Source organism: Thamnophis elegans, chromosome 2 (assembly GCF_009769535.1).
Source record: "Thamnophis elegans isolate rThaEle1 chromosome 2, rThaEle1.pri, whole genome shotgun sequence".
NCBI classification, from domain to species: domain Eukaryota; kingdom Metazoa; phylum Chordata; class Lepidosauria; order Squamata; family Colubridae; genus Thamnophis; species Thamnophis elegans.
Genome location: NC_045542.1, coordinates 45,957,566 through 45,976,385, shown reverse-complemented (window position 1 = coordinate 45,976,385; position 18,820 = coordinate 45,957,566). Strand labels below are relative to the sequence as shown.

Genomic DNA, 18,820 nt, shown 5'->3' with positions numbered 1-18,820 from the left:
GAGTGACTATCTGAAGGGCCTCCCGGTCCAGATAGGGTCGCAATTGGTGCACCAGGCAAACTTGGGCAAAGGCCCCCCTGGTCACAGCCGACAAATGATATTCTAGAGTCAGCTGTGGATCAAGGAGGACTCCCAAATTGCGAACCCTCTCTGAGGGGCATATAATTTCACCCCCCAGACTGAGAGATGGGATAGTTAGCCAATCTTTGGGAGGAAGCATCAATAGCCACTCAGTCTTGTTGGGATTGAGTGCAAGCTTGTTCGTTCCCATCCAGACCCTGACAGCCTCCAGGCACTGGCACATCACTTCTACCGATTCAATGAGTGAATCAATGGGCGGATTCATCCAAGGCCGTTAGAAGGGCCCATTGAGGTTTCAGGTATACATCCACTTTGGATCAGATTCGGCTCCTAGCCAACACTAAGAAGCCAACCAGCCAGTGGCAAATTAAGGTTCACTGGTGCCCTAAGCACTGACAAATCTTGTTGCCCCCACCAAATTTGGACATACTGTACAAATCTTCATTGGTTTTTTAAAATCTTTCTCAACTTTGTGGTGCCCTCTTTCGGCCTGGTGCCCTAAGCACGTGCTTAGTTTGCTTAATGGTTAATACACCACTGCAACCAGTGTGAGTGTGTGGGCGACTGCTCCTATTCTGGATTGCGCGGAAAATCACAGGTTATTTAGCGCGAACATTCCGCAGAAGCCGTCCGAGTATGCATTATGCACGAGAAGCGAAGCCTTCCTTCACCCTCCGTTACGCGAGGATGCCGGCGACGGGACGAAATTGTTCCGCATACTTTCTCACTTTCTCGCTCGTGGGCGGGCAAGAGAGATTGCGTGTCCTTCCTTCCATCCATCCTCCCTCTCTCCTTTTTCTCTCTCTCTCTTTCCTTGGCGTGAAGCGGCGCGCAAGAAAGCTGCCGGAGCGCCTGAGGTCTGACTGGGCTGTGGGCGGCGGGTGAAGGTGGGCGGCGCGCCGCGGTGCGCGCGTGTGGGCTTTGCCTGACTCTCCGTCCGTCCGCTCTCCCTCCCCCTCGCTCCAGCCTCCTCTCTGACTCCACTTCGCCTCCTACTTGCCTGCCTGCTTTTCCCAGGCGGCGCTCCTTGAGGCAACCGCCAGGGCAGAGCAAGGCGGAGCAGGCGGAGCTGGGGGCGGGTGGAGGCGGGGGCGGCTGTTGGGGGGTGGGGGATGCGCCCGGCCCTGAGAGGCGATATAAAGCGTCGCGCCTCCCAGTCGCTTCGCCTGCAACGTTCACGGATCTTAGCTGTGGTGGCGGCCGTCGCTCTCCCGCGCTCTCCGTGGAGCCCTGCGTCCTCCTGACCAGTCTATGGTGTTTCCTGGAGCCCCCGGCCCCGTCATGTCGCGCTCGGAAGAGGTGCATCGGGTCACCGAGAATGTCTACAAGGTTAGAGGCGATCGTCTTCTGGAGAGGGACGGGGGCTCGGGGCATCGGGTTTTGGAGCAACTTCCCGTCGCGTCCCGGGTTGCGCCGGAGTCCTTTTGGCCGTGCGGGACCTCCCTGCCTTTGGCGCACTCCTCTTCCACCGCCGCCCGGCCGCGTCTGGCAGCGATGCCTGCTCGTTTTTCCTTTGTGTGCTTTGGCGGAGTGGCGATCACCTGTTGCAGCCGGTTTTTTTTTTTGTACCTTTCCTCGCTCGCACTTCTCACTCGGGACGCCCCCCTCTTCAGATCGCGGTGGTCTTTCCGCCCTGTTGCTCGGTGGGGGTCTTTTCCCCCTTCAAACAAATTATTATTATTATTATTATTATTGAAACCTAACCGAATAAAATCGGTTTCTTTCTTGGATTCTCCCGATTCTGCCGCCCAGCGCTGGCTGGCTGGCTTGTTTTTTTTTCTCTCCTGCCTCGGCATGGATCGTTTCGTAATTGCCAAAAGAATATAACCCAGTTCCACCTAAACTCCTTCGCGGCTTTTTTCCCTTCTTTTTTGGTCTTTCTTCCTTGTGAGGTTGGGTGCTGTGGAGACTTGATTGAAAACCGTATTTCCTGGGGCGAGGAGAGAATGTGTGCGTTTGTGTATGTTGTGAGCGATTTGCGGCTGTGTATGAGTTTCCCTGGGAAAAGCGGGAGCGAACCATAAAGAAATAGGCTAATTTGCCAAAAAAGGGAGAAAGCAGCAACTCCTCTCTTAGAGCTCGTTTTTTAATAGGGTGTACTGGTAGGTTTGCTTCAAAAGAATTCCAATTTTTAGGCAAAGAACCGCGTTTACCTTCTTCCTTCTACCTGGTTAATATCCACTGCGTTGGTCTGAAGCTTTAGTTGCTCTCTGTCAGGTATTCCTGGGGAGGAAACATCATCCCTTTATTTATACGATAATAATACAATAGCAGAGTTAGAAGGGACTTTGGAGGTCTTCTAGTCCAACCCCCTGCCTAGGTGGGAAACCCTATACCATTTCAGACAAATGGCTATCCAACATCTAAAATTAAGATTGGTCCTCTTCCCTCTCTCTGCCTTTTTTTTGCCTCTTCCCTGGTTTCTCCTTTGTATCTAAATAGGGGAGGAAATAGATTTTGTCCTTTAAAAAGGGGGGTGGATGGGAAAAGATAGGTTATGTAAGAGTACAGGTGATTTGTATGTGGAGTATTTTTTTTAAATAATGTATTTCTTGTATTAAAGTGAAAACCAATGTTATAAATCGGATGTTTTATTGTTCTGGTTGGAAAATTCATCTTGGAAAACAAAAAATGCTAAAGGACAGAATCGACCCCTCCCTCCATGTCAACACATACTTCCTGGTACATGATTCTGTGGTTAAAAAAAAAAAACTTCATCCTTTCTTTGCTTTTGATGTGGTTTCTAATGGAATGTAAGGATCTTAAAAAAGGACTCCTGCATTCAGAATTGTAAAAGTCCCAGGGCACCGGTAAGATGACCAGAACTGGATTCCAGTAAAAGCTGAGATCTCTCTCGACATGCTTGTCGGTATTCGTGGTTTCCGTAGAAGCTGTTCTGAGGTTTCTGTGGAATAGAAAATGTTCCTCTTCTAAACTGTTTCTCTGCTAGGTAAAATCGCTGCTCCCAGCGTGGCATGTCACTTGCATGAATAGACATCTTTTTTTTTTCCTTTTCAGTGGTGTCATTTTAATTTTTACATTATTGGGTTCATTCGTTGTATTTTAATTGGTATGACCCAAGTCAGTAAGAAATAGGTTATTTTAAAAAGGAAGGTAGATTCATATTTGAACACAATTCTAGAAGGGCATAAGATGGCAATGACACCAAAACAACCATTATTACACTCATTGAGTTAATAGCTAGTTTGCTAGCATGCCATTCAAAAGCATGTATCCCTTAGTAAGCAAGGAACTGCTAATTCAGGTGGTTCTTCGTGGCTTATTTGCATGAAGTGCCATAATTTAGCTGCATGCCTAATCCAGCGCTACATGTAAAATAGGTCTGTACTATTTACCACCTGCACATATGCCACATGCAGAAATCATAGACTGGGAGCACAGATGGTGCTGTCGGGGGCGGAGGGGGGGGGGAAGAGGGTGAGAGAGAAAGAGAGCTGTTGATGGAAGTCTTCCAACACAATGTCATACTTGAAAGAACAAGTATACTTTCTATCTTGGGCATGGAACCAAGTGTATTGGAGTTGGCATATGGTTGTTTGCCCTGACCCGCTTGTCCCCAATGTGTATGGGAACATTGGAGTAACTTCTGTGTTTTTCTCAAAAGTTAGTGTGTGTGCGTTTGAAACTGCTTGGCCCTGTTTTCCAGTTAACAAAAAATATCATTAGGCCAGTACTTTGTTCTGTGTTAAATCTCTCCCCCATCCCCCCCTCATATTAATGACTCTTTGAAATTTTTATCTCTTGGACATCTTACTGAAAACATTCTCTTAAATTGATATGTTCTGTACTTCAGTAGACCCTGCGAACCACACTTAATCAAATCTTATTTAACTTAGGAATGTAATGCAGGCTGTCATGCATTAAACTAGATCTAGTTACTGTGTTGTCTGGGGTCAGTCTCTGTTCCTTCATTTAAATTAGTGTAACATTAAGTTATCTAGGAGAAGAATGAAGCGTCTAAAGTATTAGACTCCCACCATTTAGCCCTGTGTGATATTGAAAAGCTTTCTTTTTTCTTTTTGTTCTTTGTCGTAGCTTTTTTGCCTATTTTGATATAAAGTCATCCTTGGCCATTTCAGGTTCTATCTTTCACCAAGACCTACTCTCCTTTTTTCCTTTTTTAATGAACAAGTTCATGTACTGTAATTTTTGGATCCAAATAACTTTGAAAGCAAGAATTTTTGATGTTGAATAGCATCTGCTCCCTGCAACAAGGCAAGTGCTTTTTCAAATAGTGGATTAAGAGCTCTTGAAACCCATTGTGCTAAGTTAGTTTTCAAGAGGACTTAATTTTATCATGATTAACACCCATATTTTCATGTTTTGGTAGAGTCCAGTCATAGAAGGGCATATATTGTTTTCATTTTTATAGAAGATAGAAATGCTTTTGAGTTAATGTTTAAGTTCTATGCAGTTTTCTTGGTAGCTATGTCTTCTCATGGAAAGTTTCTTATCAAGTCTGGGATTTCCAAGTGATCCTCTATCCAAGGACAATCAAAGTTGGCCTTGTTTGGTTTTGGAGAGCACCCTAAGTCAGCAACAGGGTGCCACCTATGGTTTTTAATGCCATAGTCCTAAATAGTTTCGTTATATTTGTAATAAGGGCTGCTAGTTATCATTTGAAACTTATTGAAAGATAAATATAGACCTGATTGTGACATTGTGTGGGTACAGTACTTGGAGAAGCTTCCCTGGTCCAAGGGCTGGACTTACACACCATGCTAAACCAGTAATAGGCAATCTTTTGGTTGCCATTGGCTACCTTTGAAGAGTTTAAAGGCTACAGTGCTCTAGCAATTTATACCGAATGGCTATGAATGGTTTGTGCATGGAGGAAGAATCAGAATTTACCAATCCCCCCTCCCCTGATTTGGGTTGCCAGGCCTTCAGGGTAGATTACATTAGGTCACTGCTTGTCAAGCGCCAGGGAAATCAGGAGATCCAGGCTGTTCAAATGGGTATAAAGATTTATTACAAGCTTCAGCGCTCTGCAAGAATCTGAACTACTAACAACCCAAGTAAATTGGCGGCAGATAGAAGTAGAAGGTGGGCTGGAATTAGATCTCTTGTGGGTGTGAAGACTCATGACTGATGACACCTTTGACCTCTCTCTCAGGCTTAGGCTGGTCATCTCCTACACTGCTATTTCTATTGCAAAGCTACAATAACCGAATCTTTCGAAGCTGAATGCGCTTCCCTTCTCTTCTGTTTTTTTATTTTTATTTTTGAGGAGTGTTGATTGGGACCCTGTTCTACACTAAGACAGTACTAGTCTACACTTGGTTTATTCAACAAGCTCTAAGGGTTTAAAACAGAATGGCAGAAGTCACCTCAAGGCGGAGTACAATGTATGTACTCTATCAGGGTGATTTGTAAACCATGAATTACAGCTTAGCAATGACTCACTGTTTCTCCTTGCAAGGGTTTGCTGAGAGTATGCAGCCACTGCAGTGGACCCTGAGATTCTGCAGAGCTGCACAGTGCTGCATCCCTCACCACTGGCCATGCCAGCCTAGGCAGTCAGTTGGGAGTTATTGCAGAAATAATGTTATGTGCTGCGTGGTGTGGGTCTCCATTTGCGTAAGCATTAAGAAACAGCCACGAAGCTACATGTCATGCTGCAATGCAATATGTTTGGCAAGTAGGATAAAGGGTATCGCTGCCTTCTGTGTTAGGTGGAGATTATTAAATTTATCTCTAAATCAAAACTGTGTGATAATAGGTTGCTGCACTGAAATAACAGAATAACAAAATAACAGAGTTGGAAGCGACCTTGAAGGTCTTCTAGTCCAACACCTCGCTCAGGCAGGACGCCCTATACCATTTCAGACAAACGGTTGTCCAAACTCTTCTTTAAAATCTCCAGTTTTGGAGTACCTACAACTTCTGCAGGCAAGTTGTTCCACTGGTTAATTCTTCCAACTGTCAAGGAAATTTCTCCTTAGTTCTAGGTTGCTTCTCTCTTTCATTAGTTTTCTTATATTTCTTAGTGTTGTGAATATCCCTTTTTTAACTGTAGGGAAAAATAATTGGAAATGCCCATTGTAGTTCTTAAACGTTCTTCCTGGCATATGCACTGTTTAGATCTATTCCATGCCTTGATTCAGCCAACAGCCAAACTAAACTAAGGTTTAACGTTGACTGGTAGAGTTTGACAGAGAAACAGTCAAGCTGCTCCCATCTTGTTTACTTGCTATGTTATTTCACACCACACTTAATCTCCTGCACAGCTGTGGTCAGCTTGCTCACTTTCCAGTAGCATCTTCCACAGTAATGTTGGGTTTGATCCTCAGAGGTGTGATTGTAGCAGTACAAAAGAAGAAAGTTATATATATGCCTCAAATGAGCCTTAAATAACTTTGTGAATGAAATTGCTTTCCTTCTTCTGATAGTCTAAGATCAGCCTCATAGTAGTATTCTTATTGACTTATTTTAAAAATACATGTGTGTAGCTGGTCTTTCTCATTATTTCTTTGTTGTTGTTTTGCTGTCTTTTATGGAAAGCTATAATGGGGATGTTACTTATGGGAATATCTTAGATTTATTAAAATCTAGCATTAGTAAAGTGCATAAAATATTCAGACTGCTCTTGGTACGTTTTATCTGCAGTTCTTACGACAGACCAGTAAAAATAAATTGAAATTCTTTAGCCTACATTGTAAAAGATAAAGGCCAAGAGAGAAGTAGAGGCAAAGTTGAAGTGAGATCTCAACTATTGACTTTCCAGCAGAAGTATTTACACTGCCAGTAGGCCTCTCAATAGATCCAATATCCTGTAGTTGGAAGGCACTAAAGTCAGGCAAAGCTGTCTTAGAGCATTGAACCAACTTAAGAAATCTCATGGTAAATTCTGCTTTTCCATGGTAGGAAGTTTGGTTTTTACAGATAGGGCAATTTGTTTTAACCACAATTAAAAGTTGAACACGTGACTAAATACAATGCTAAACTGCAAACCAGGATTTGTACATCATAAAGGCTGGTTTATACATCCTACTAATCCAGACAAGTCATGTTATGTTTAGTGCAGATATCTACAACTTCTGTAAGCCTCCAGCATTGCAGTAGACTTTAGGTGACAGGTCAAGACCACTTTATACAAGTGAAGGTACTGCAGCATACTTGTTTTGGGATGGTGCATGAACTCAGCCTTGTGGCTTGTAATCATTGTTTCTTGGGATGAGTTCATACATCATTTTAAGCCAATAATTAACAGATCATGCCATATGTTTGCCTGGTATATTTAAATCACTCCAGTTGGTATACTGCATTATCTTCTTATCTCCCTCACTCATAGTTCCTTAATAAGAGTTGGTGACTTTTCTAGTTAAGATATTCAGGAATGCCCCCCCCTGCTTCCCCCCCCCACATTTTTGATCACTGCCCAATAGAATTGGCAGCTTCTTTACCTTGTAACCAAAGAAAAGCTATTGACCATGGTTAAGGATCTAGACAAGATGGAGTTAAGGCAGTCGCATGTCTTAAAGTTAACCAACTGCAATGGTTTAACATGTTATATGAATAATGGCTTAGTTTTATGGGAGAATCAGACTGATTCTGAAAAGCACTTTTTTTTTAAAAACCCACGCAAGCCTATTTTAAAATTTGATCTCAGCAGTGCCCTCACTTATTAAATCATATTTTATCCCAGTTTCAGTGGTGGGATTCAACATTTTTTACTACCGGTTCTGTGGGTGTGGTGTGGCTTGGTGGGCGTGGCAGGGGAAGGATACTACAAAATCCCCATTCCCTCCCCACCCCACCAACCTGCCTTCCAGCTCCATTCTCCTGTTTAGAGCAACAAAAGAAGATCAGCCAGGAGGCAGCAGGGGTTAGCCTATTTGCCTGTTCTCCGAACTACTCAAAATTTCCGCTACTGGTTCTCTATAACCTGGCTGAATACCACCTCTGCCCAGTTTATAAAAGTATTTGGAACAGGCTTGGCACTTGCATTGTGTTATGTTTTTCTTAGTAGCAGCCAGAATTGCACTGGTAACATGTGCTGAGGATGAGCAGGGTGGCTGAGTATTTAGGAATACAAACAGGAAGCGAGATGATCCTGAAGAAGGAAATGGCATTTGCCAGTTCTCCTAAATCAAGCATGCTGGCCATGGCTTCTGAAGCTGGCCATGGTTGCTGCTGCTGCTGCTGCTGAAGTTGTTGTCTCTCAAAGAGCTCCACTAATGGCGCAGTTTCAGGAAATGTAACTTTCTCTGGGAGTTCAGGCACAGTGTTATTGTGAGCTTGCTCGCTCTTTGCTGTATCAGTAGATGCCCGATTCTAAGAATAGTTTGCTTCATTCTCTTCAAAGGGATGAAGCTATGGTCGAAGTAGAGCTTAAGGTTCCCCTACTTTGAAAGAAGGAGGGAAAGCAAATGGGATCTCCACATACAGGACACACTGGTCTCTACTGGACTTACTTTGTATACAGAGAAGCTGCTTAATAAGGTTGCTTCAGGTATCTCCACTCACCTGGATTATAAGCGTTATTGAACTCTGTTATGCTGTCAAGCTAGCTACAGCTTTTTCAGTGCCTAAGATTTTCTGCCAAATTAAATTTGCTGCCACTGGAAGATTTAGCAAAATAAGAATTTAACCTCATCATGGAAGAAAATAGCAAAGTGGCCATTGCTGCATACTTACTATCCAATGGCTGGGTTTGGACAGAAGACCAAAAACAAAATAATGGCTCTTTTGGAATTTGCTTATTGCCAGAACCCAATTGATTTTATTAACTATAGTCAAACCATACCTTAAAGCAATATATGAATTCAGAAAATATATTACGATCTCTTTTTTCCCCTGACCTTTCCTTTCCAGCTTCCTGTGAATGATTAAATAGCGATAACGAGTTTCTTGTTACACCACCAGCATACATACCATTTAGTCGCATATAAGAAAGTACAGTTTCTGCAGGAATTCTATGTGAGCCTTTGCTCAGCACATAACTCAATCTATTTTCTGGCAACAGCTAAGGGGGTGGGGGAATCAATAAAGGACAATTTAAGCCAGTCTGATGATATTCAGATGTGCCTTTGGTCACACCAGCTGAAAATGTTGTGAAATGTAATCTTAACAAATCTGGGGGTGGGTGGGAAACCATGTTGAGGAGAGAAAAGAAAGTGTGTTCATGTCTGTCTGTTATACAGGCTGGGAAAGAAACACCCATGATTAAGCCAAAAGCTTCAGAGGAAATTATCAGAACTGGCAATTGTCAATTATTTTTAACATATAATTTATTGTTTACCACCAAATCAAACGGTTGTAATTATTGATATTTCATAAAACCATTAAAATTACAATTTGAAAAGACAGCTTGCTATGATGCCGCAAACTACAGTATAGAAACTTTACTATGTGCCTGCCATTTATTTAAAATGATAGTTAATGGGCCCCCTTTAATTATTATTTTAAAATGATGATTGGAGTTCAGCCATCAATGGGTGAACTGAAAAATGAAATCTTTCATTTTTTGTTAACAGTTGTCTCAAATTGAGTCTTCCTTTGCTTTCACTTATTTGTATAAGCCAACTACAAAAACAGTTTTTACAAAAACATTATGAGGCCAAAACAAATTACAGGTTCTACCAGTGCTTTTTATTCCTTATAAATATTGATAGTAAGATTTTTTTTTAAAAAAAGGTCTTGGACCTTTTCTAATTTAATTGTATATCACAGGGGACAGTAGTAATTTCACCCAGGTTGTTCATTACTCTAAACCAGAGGTGGGGAAAACATGGCCCTTTTCTGACTTGTGGACTTCAAGTCCCAGAATTCTGGGAGTTGAAGTCCCCAAGTCATAAAGGGCCCATAGTTTCCCACCCCTGCTCTAAACCAGCCATGTTATTTTAAACAGGTGTGAGGAGGCCAACCCTTGCTTAAGCCTCCGCTTTCTTGGAAGCCATGCTGAGAAGTTAAAGGGATGAAAATCTAATCAATCTTCCCACTTCGTTTTAAAGTGATGTATTATTCATTTAGCTATGAAAAAGTCTGAAAAACCTGTGCAAAGGAAGTGAGAACTTGGTTCCATGACAACCTGATATTTTCCTTCCTAATATTGAAATTAAAGGAAAAACATCTCTTGATTGACTTGATGCTACCCAGCAATGATTGTGCAGAGAAGAACATTTCTGGCAGCATCTCATGCAGTGGCTTCTTAACGGAAAAGAAGTTTACGAAATCTTGGTTTTCAATGATCTTTTTATCCTTCTTGGGACCATTTAGCCCTGCAAGCAGCTTCTCCATGCTTCAGATTGGAACTGGAATCTTTAAATGCCTTGAAACTGAAATTCAAATTTCGGATTATTTGGCATTCATTTTGAGTTCCCCAAATGGAGGTCCTTAGGTGCAGACGTAGTTCTACTGTATCACCGGAATGCTCTGGTTAGTTTCCTCCAGTGATGGGCTGATGCCTGATCTGATTGGTTCAGGTGAACCGGTAGTTGGTGATCACTGGCTGGGCCTGCCCACCCGCCCCTGCATTATCCTATCCACTTATAACTAACTTTCTGGCTCGTTCCCCCTGTCCACACTGCCCAGCTGAGTTCCGCACTGCGCCTGCTACACTCGCCAGAGCTGCCTGAGTTGATTAGCTGCATGTTTGAAGCTCTGTTTCTGCCCCGAAGAGGTACGTGCGAGCAAAGCAAGTGTGCATGCATGCTCACAACCAGCGAACTGGTTGTTAAGGTAAGTGCAGCCCACCTCTGGTTTCTTCTCTCAGTAGGATTCACAGAAACACCTCTAAACCTGGATATATAAAGTGCAGGTAATCCTTGATTTATGCCCACAATTGAGCCCAACATTTCTGTTGCTAAGCAAGACATTTGTTAAGTGCATTTTGCCCATTTTACAACCTTTTGTCAGGGTTCCAAGAAACACCCCCAACAAAAGGAGACTCTGAAGGTTGAAGTTCCTCAAAGTTCCATTTTATTAGAGATGTCAGATTGGCACATCTGAAAGCTTCCATGTTTCCCCCACCCCAAATGAAAGTGCAAGCCCCTGCCCAGCACCCACATGTCTGTCACATGGCCCAATCAGGCACCATCCCAACTGGAGATGCTTCCCAGTTACACCATCACAGCTGCAGGGCAAGGTGTCCTTGACTCTCTGAGAAAGAAATGTTATTTAGACTATATATCTCCCATACTCCATATAATCCCCCCTCCCATTTTCCCACAGCATTGAATGTTGCAGGCTGGAAGACCCAATGCAAAAGATGGTTTCCATGCCTGACACCTTTTTTTGCCACAGTTGCTATGTGAATCACTGCAATTATTAAGTTAGTAACACATAGTTAAGTGGATCTGGACTTTGCTTGTCAGAAGGTCGCAAAAGGTTATTGCATTGGGACACTGGAACCATCATAAATATGAACCAGTTGCCAAGCATCCAAATTTTATTGACCATGGGGATGCTGCTACGGTCGACGTGTGGAAAACAGTCATGAGTCACTTTTTTTAAGTGCCATTGTAACTTTGAATGGTCAATAAACGAATGGCTATAAGTTGAGGATGACCTTATATTAGAGAGAGAGGGCAGTGTCTTCTTGTAACTTTCTTTTCTATTTTCCCTCCCCACTCCTGGGGGAAGAATATTACAAAATCCCCATTCCCACCACACTCCAGGGGAAGGATACTGCAAAATCTCCATTCCCACCCCACTCTGGGGCCAGCCAGAGGTGGTATTTGCCGGTTCTCCGAACTATTCAAAATTTCCACTACCAGTTCTCCAGAACCTGTCAGAACCTGCTGAATTTCAGAGCGAATCTGATTGCAAACTGGATGGAGAATTGTATGCATTCTTAACTGTTTTTATTGGTCTTTTGAGGATGGTTTCAATCTTGCTGTAAATGAGATGATATTGATAGAAACACAGAGTTGGGAGGCATCCAATCCCGCTCCCCCCCCTCCCCGGCTTGGTACACCAAATTCAAGCAGCCTAGCCAGATGTCTGTACAATCTCTGCCTGAGCATGCCTGTTGCATGGGAGTCCCCACACTTTTCTCCATCTGAACTGCTCTTCTTTAATGTCCATGCAGGATTTGCTTTCCGGTGATGTTAATCCACTATTCTATATCTGACCTCGACCATGGAAGAATAAAAGAACAGATTCTGACCTTTATGTGCAAAGAGTGTTAGCTTGCATATTCCTTCTCGGTTTTTTCTCTCTCTCTCCCTAAGACTATTTTACAATATGCGTTTACTATGGGATTTTAAAAGCTGCATTTTTAATCTACTGACAACCTGGGAATCCCCTCAGTATGTTTTTAAATTCAGAAGACTGTTTTCTGGATGTGTTGAGATATGTCATCTGGGCATTTGCTTAAGCTGCTTGAAAAGTAAGCAACAATGGTGACTTCTGTTCTAAAACCATATTTTATTTCTGTTTGGCGGTGAGTGTGCCATAGTGTCTGCTTATAAGAACAGGGAACATGAATACACTGTGTCACTTCTAATGACAAGGAAAGAAGCAATATTTTGATCTTGATCTGAAAAGCTTCCTCCCCCCCCCAAGTATTTGGTTATGACTGGCATTCGTTTGCTTAGCATCTTCCTGCTCAGCTGACACCATATGAGGCAAAGCAAGAACAGCTTCATCTAGGAAGTTGAAGAAAGGGTTTAAAATAATCTAATGGAAACTAAATTAAACTAAATATAATGGAAACCCTAAGCCTGACTTTTAAAGCGGCATTTCTTAAACTTTTATCTCTCTTTCACACTTTAAAAAATTATGGTGAACTCCAAAAGATCTTGTGTTTGTATGGTCTACATTGATTGATATTTACCATATGAAAAATTAAAATTGACGCATACACTGACTGTCACTACCCCTTCTTGCAATTGTTTGATTGGATTTTAATATTATATTTTTCAGCATAGGCTGGCAAATAACTGAGATTTCATGAGCCCCCAGGGGATCATTGGACCACACTTTGAAAAACATTGTTTTAGAAGAAATGAGTATTAGAATGGGTGCCATATCAGATGGGGAAAGTTCTCTTAAGCTTGTGTGGCAGCGGATAATTTTTTAAAAAATGCTGAAGCAATTCATGTTGCTTTTGCTTTTTAGTTTTTTCCAAATAAAAACATACCATGTTTGATCACAGGTGCTTTTAAGAATTGTCTCACTTGGATGTCGGTATTTTCCAAATTCACACTAAGGAAAACAAAACTGGAAAAGTTTTATAATAATGACCAAGATACTGGCTGTTTTTCCGCCATTGTTTAGCCTGGAAAAACGGACATGGGAAGTTGGAATCTTCCGACATTATCTTAGCCACCTATACTGAATGTAATGGATAAAGATTCCTCACTGCAATCTGGATACTTCTCCCTAAAACTCCCATTCTTGCAATTTCTTGTTAAAATCTTGAAGAATTAATGTAAATTGATTACTTTGTTGTCATAGTAGTTGAGTATATTACCAATATAGATTCTGTTTCATTTTCTGAGTCTTACCATTAATTACTATGATTTTGGGTTGTCAAAATTATGTGTATATCTTTTTTGAAAATAATAGACACATAATTTGGGCAGTGTAAAATCATAGTAATTAATGGGATAGATTTTGTAAAGTCTACCCATCATTATACCATTGCCCCTCCCTCAAATCTGTTTACATCCCCCTGCTTGTTGTGATCTACCCATTCATTTACAGTGTGGCATCAAAGTCTCCTTCAGGTCAAGCTATTTTCTGCTAATAGTCTGGAAATTATAGGTCATTGCCTTCTTTTGGGATGTTTTCTGGTGTTCTTCCATTTAATACTAAGTAAGGTCAACACTACAGCAGGGGTGGTATTCAGCCAGTTCTGAAAGGTTCTGGAGGACCAGTAGCAGAAATTTTGAGAGTGGGGAGGAAATGGAGATTTTGCAGTATCCTTCCTCTGTCATGTCCACAGAACTGGTAGTAACATTTTTTCAATCCCACCACTGCACTACAGCACTTAGTTTTGTAGCCCAGGCAAAGTTACACAAACATATGGAAAATCTGCATATTTATAGAATAAAAAGGTACTGTTACATCAGGTTTTTTCTTGTTTTTCTTGAATCTCAGCTGCTTGTGGAAAATGGTTGCTATGGAGGGGGGATACCTCTGTCACAAACACTTATTTCACAAACCTGAGTATAAGGCAGAGGTGGGGCAAGGGGCTAAAAGTTAATCCCATTCATATACCCCCCCTCTTCATGTGTGTGCGTGCACACAAGATTCATTCCATATATAGCATGAACTTTTCTCTGTCATAGTACTGTGTTTCCCCGAAAATAAGACGCAGTCTTATTTTCTTTTGACCCCCGAAATAAGCACTTGGCCTTATTTTTGGGGAGGTCTTATTATTTTTGACGTGCAGGAGGTGTGGTCACCTCATGGCTGCTGCCATGTTGCAATATTTTCGGGGAGGGCTTATTTTCAAGGGAGGATTTATTTTACCACATGCTCTCAGAAGCTTGATTGGGCTTATTATCCGGGTATGTCTTATTTTCCGGGAAACAGGGTATGTTTTCCATTTTCCCTTTTCTCCCACTTGGTCACTATGTTGGTCTGCCTTTTTGTCTTACCTTGTGAACTTTAGCTCTGGTCTCCTGATGTGTCTTCTTCTCTAACAAGTCATCTGCTGTTTCCTCCCCTCCTATTATATTGTGTTGTCCAATTGCCACTTCCTAGTTTCTCCCCTTGTCAAGTATAGGCAGTAAAGTCTGTCCTTTCTTTCCTTCCTTCCTTCCTTCCTTCCTTCCTTCCCCATATGTGTGTCTGGAACCCCTTCAAAGTGCGGCACTATTTTATAGTGGACTTCCATCTTTGCTATCTAAGAATGCTAATGACTTTTGTGTTCCAGAAGTATTCTGGGAAATTGGGAATATGGAGATTCTCAGTCATCTAGGTCATAGCTGTCTCAAAGGTGCTTTTTCAAAAGGCAACTGGACTGTTTTTTTAATGTCTTCCTCAAAAGGAAAAACAGTCCAGTTGCCTTTTGAAAAGGCACCTTTGAGATATTCTGGTAAATAAAAATGTCAGACACTCAGAGGCCATCCCTTCTGAGTTGCTCCTTAGTACCGGGGTTTTGCTTTAAAACTTTAGAACAAAAGAAGTAGAACTAGTAGGGTACTTGGCAAGGTCAGGAGAACTTTGTCTACTCTCCAATACACAAGATTGTTCCTTGTAGCTTTAAGTGTATCCCAGCTATAACAAAGGCCAAAGTCGGTTCTAGCTTTTCTTTCTATATTGCACTTTGTGGATTTATTTGGCTTTGGGATCCACCAGTTATTTCTCAGACTGCTTTGTGAAAAGTGTGTGCGTGTGTACGTGTGTGCATGTGTGCGTGAATGTGTGTGTTTGTGTGTGTGTGTGTGTGAGAGAGAGAGAATGTATTCAAACATTCCCCAACACTTATACAATGACCTTCATTTCATTTTAATGTATTAAGTGACCCAGGTCTCCAATTTTTCTATGTTCACTTTTGCTTAGAAGGGCTTTGATTCCAAGAATCTGCGATTACTAGCACTCATCCTTGGAATGATTACACTTAATGAGAGTGGAAAGAACTATCAGCCTCCCCCTCGCCACTGCTGCCTCTACAATCGCTTGCCTACACATGTGGAATAATTACAGGGGGAGGTTGGAGAAAGCTTGGCACCTTCCGCCAACACCATCCCACTTCTCCTCTGCGGTGACTCATCCTGAAAGCTCTCACTGTGGCACTGATAGAAGTCTTATCACCTCTGCTAGTGATGTCTGAAAATCTGCCTCTGCAGCACAACCGAAGCCTCTGCTGTGAAGAAGTGTAAATTCCCTCTGCTGTGAAGAGGTGCAGACATTAACCACTTAAGTTGAGTTCTGCCTGTATGGAATTATAGCAGGAAAGCAAATGTATTCACAGCAAGGTTTTCTTTTAGCATAGAAAGAAAGTTATGAGATGCCGAAGAAGGCTGGAATAAGAGCAAATCATCCCCTGAAAACCATGCTTTCAAGTTTGGGGAAACATTCCCCCCCCCCCATTCCTCCTTAATATTATTTTATTTATCTTGGCTGCACACAGCTAGAATTTCTGATCATGGGCTTGCTGCAGATTAGCAAGTAAAATGTCATTCCAAATAGAAGAGCTGATTGCTTTATTATCCTTAAATCCGTAGAGGAGACAAGAAATTCTCCTTCACATGAAGCCTAATTAAAATGGTGGATGGCTGTCGTGTCTTGACAGCTAGAAGGAGATACATGCAGGTCGATAGAGGGTGATCTTGCTCCCTAAAGCTCCATTGAGCCTCTTTACGGATGTAATTCTTTCAGATCTTTGCTGCTTGCTGAAATGGTTTGCAGTCATAGGGAGCATGATACAAATATAATTACTAGCAGAAGATAATTGAATGTGGAGGTATGGTTTGGTTGGTGTTCCTTAGGTTCAGTTAGGAAATTGCCTTCTGTGAAATTCTGTTTAACAATCTACTTCCTACTGACTTTTTAAAATATGGCTGGATTCTAGAGTTGCACCAAGTCATGGTTAGCTATAGCGTGGTTTGTTGATCTATATTTTCTTATAGCTAGGCGGCTGTCACATATAAACCTAGCTAGGTTTAGTTGTATTGACTTATCAGTGCTGTGATGCAGGGCCTACATCTGACAGTAACACTCTCTACTGATTGCGATCTTAGAGAACAGCTATCTTGGATGGGTAGTCCTCAGGTTAAAGACCAATGGTTCCCTACGGGCCCAGTTTTGCCATATCCCAGTTTTGCCAAATCCCAGAAGTCATTGCCAGATTATTATTTTTTTGGCAAATCAGTTAACATATTTTTCAGAGTATAAGACACACCGGAATATAAGACGCACCAAGATTTTGAAGAGGAAATTTTAAAAAAAAAATTTGTTTGCTTGTAGAGTGCTCCTGAGGGCTGTGGGGGGGGGGGCAAAGATGAGCTCATTTTTGTCCTCCCCAGCCTCCTGGAGCACTTTGCAGGCCTCCTAAACTCTCTGCAGGTCCATTTTTTGTGAAGGGGGTGGGGTTTCAGGAGGCCAAAAATGCTGTATTTAGTGTATAAGACACACCCAGATTTTCATACTCTTTTTTGGGGGGGAAATGGTGTGTCTTATACTCCAAAAAATACAGTATAAACCACTGTCATGAGACTAAGGGATGCTGTGAATGGCTGTAAAGGTGGCCGTGTTACCAAATGGCCAAAGAACAGTCATGTGACATGGGAGGGACATGATTGTCAAAACTTCAGATTTGGGTTCCTAAATCCCCCTTTTCAGATAAGTAGCTAAGCCAACCGGTCATTAGCCGAGGACTACCTGTATCTTGTTGTCCACTCTGTACCTTGAATGGAATATATCACAGGGATTACTGCATGCTTAACTCTTAATTAAGGATTAATTATCCAGGTATGCAGAGCATTGTTGTCTCAGGGAAGAGATTTATTGAGAGATAAGACATTGCTGACTAGCTGGTGGTACACTAATTGTTCTACTTGACGTTGAAGATGGTGATTAGCATTTGTACTTTTATCTTTTCTTAGATAGCTGACGTTATCCTGTTTGAATATCTTAATGTTACACCCCCACCCCCACCCCCAGCAATCCTGTGAGGAAGGTTGGACTGAGAATATGAATGAGCCAAAGTCACATAGCACGTTTCCTAACAACAGGTAGTCCTCAGCTTACAACTACAATTAAGCCCAGCATTTCTGTTGCTAAGCAAAACATACGTTAAGTGAGTTTCGCCTCGTTTTATGGCCTTTCTTGCCACAGTAAAGTGAATCACTGCAGTTAAATTAATAACACGGTTGTGAAGTGAATCCGGCTTCCCGTTGACTTTGCTCATCAGAAAGATCACAAAAGGTGATCCCAGGACACTGCAACCATCATAAATATGAGTCACATCTGAATTCTGATCATGGGACCATGGGGATGTTGCAATGGTCCTCACTATGAAAAACGGTCATGTCTTTTGCTTTCACTCACGTTGTAACTTTGAGCAGTCACTAAATTAACTGTTATAAGTCGAGGACTACTTGTATAACTGGCTGAAAGCTAACTTGCACCCTGTTTCAGCAAGTATCCTGGATCATATGAGAATACTCCCTCAAGGTAGTTTGGTTTGGTTCACTTCGTCGCAAGCTCTGGCATAAGGCGGCTTAGGGTATTGTGTGAATCTCGCCATGATGGTTTGTAAACTATGGATGTGATCTACCATTTTATGTGAGCCCATTCAGATTGTAGCATGTCTAATAAACAACAGTCTAGTTTAGTTTACTTTATTGTCATTGCACATGGTACAATGAAATTAAATGCCGTCTTCAGTGTACATTACAATTATAAAAATAAAAACACAAACATACATCCTTTAAATTCTATTTAATTGAAATTGAAAACCTGATATTGCACTATACCATAGAATTCAATATGGTTATTGCCCTGGGTTAGAAGTTGTTTTTCAGCCTGTTTGTCCTTGTTTTTATTATCCTGTACCATCTGCCAGATGGTAATAGTTCAAAAAAAAAAAAGTACCCAGGATGAGATGGATCTTTGAGAATGTTTTGAACTTTGTTAAGGCAGCGGGAACTATAAAGCTCTTCCAAAGAGGGGAGAGAGCAACCAATGATCCTCTGGGCAATGATGTTCACCCTCTGGAGTGCTGTCCTATCTGCCACTGTGCAATTGGTAAACCATACACAGATGCAGTAAGTTAGAATACTCTCTATGGTGCAACGGCAGAAGGTCAACAGCAGTT

The 18,820-nt window shown here is 41.9% G+C and overlaps 1 protein-coding gene across 1 annotated transcript in view; it reads left to right on the top strand.

Annotated features, from left to right (window-relative positions):
* The first annotated feature begins 1,191 nt into the window (after positions 1-1,191).
* The window catches only part of BAIAP2 (BAR/IMD domain containing adaptor protein 2), a 183,144-nt gene continuing 165,515 nt past the window's right edge, over positions 1,192-18,820 (top strand). Inside the window, 1 exon segment of the mRNA XM_032208986.1 lies at positions 1,192-1,410. Within this exon segment, the coding sequence (XP_032064877.1) occupies positions 1,333-1,410 (78 nt within the window). The 5' untranslated portion in view covers positions 1,192-1,332.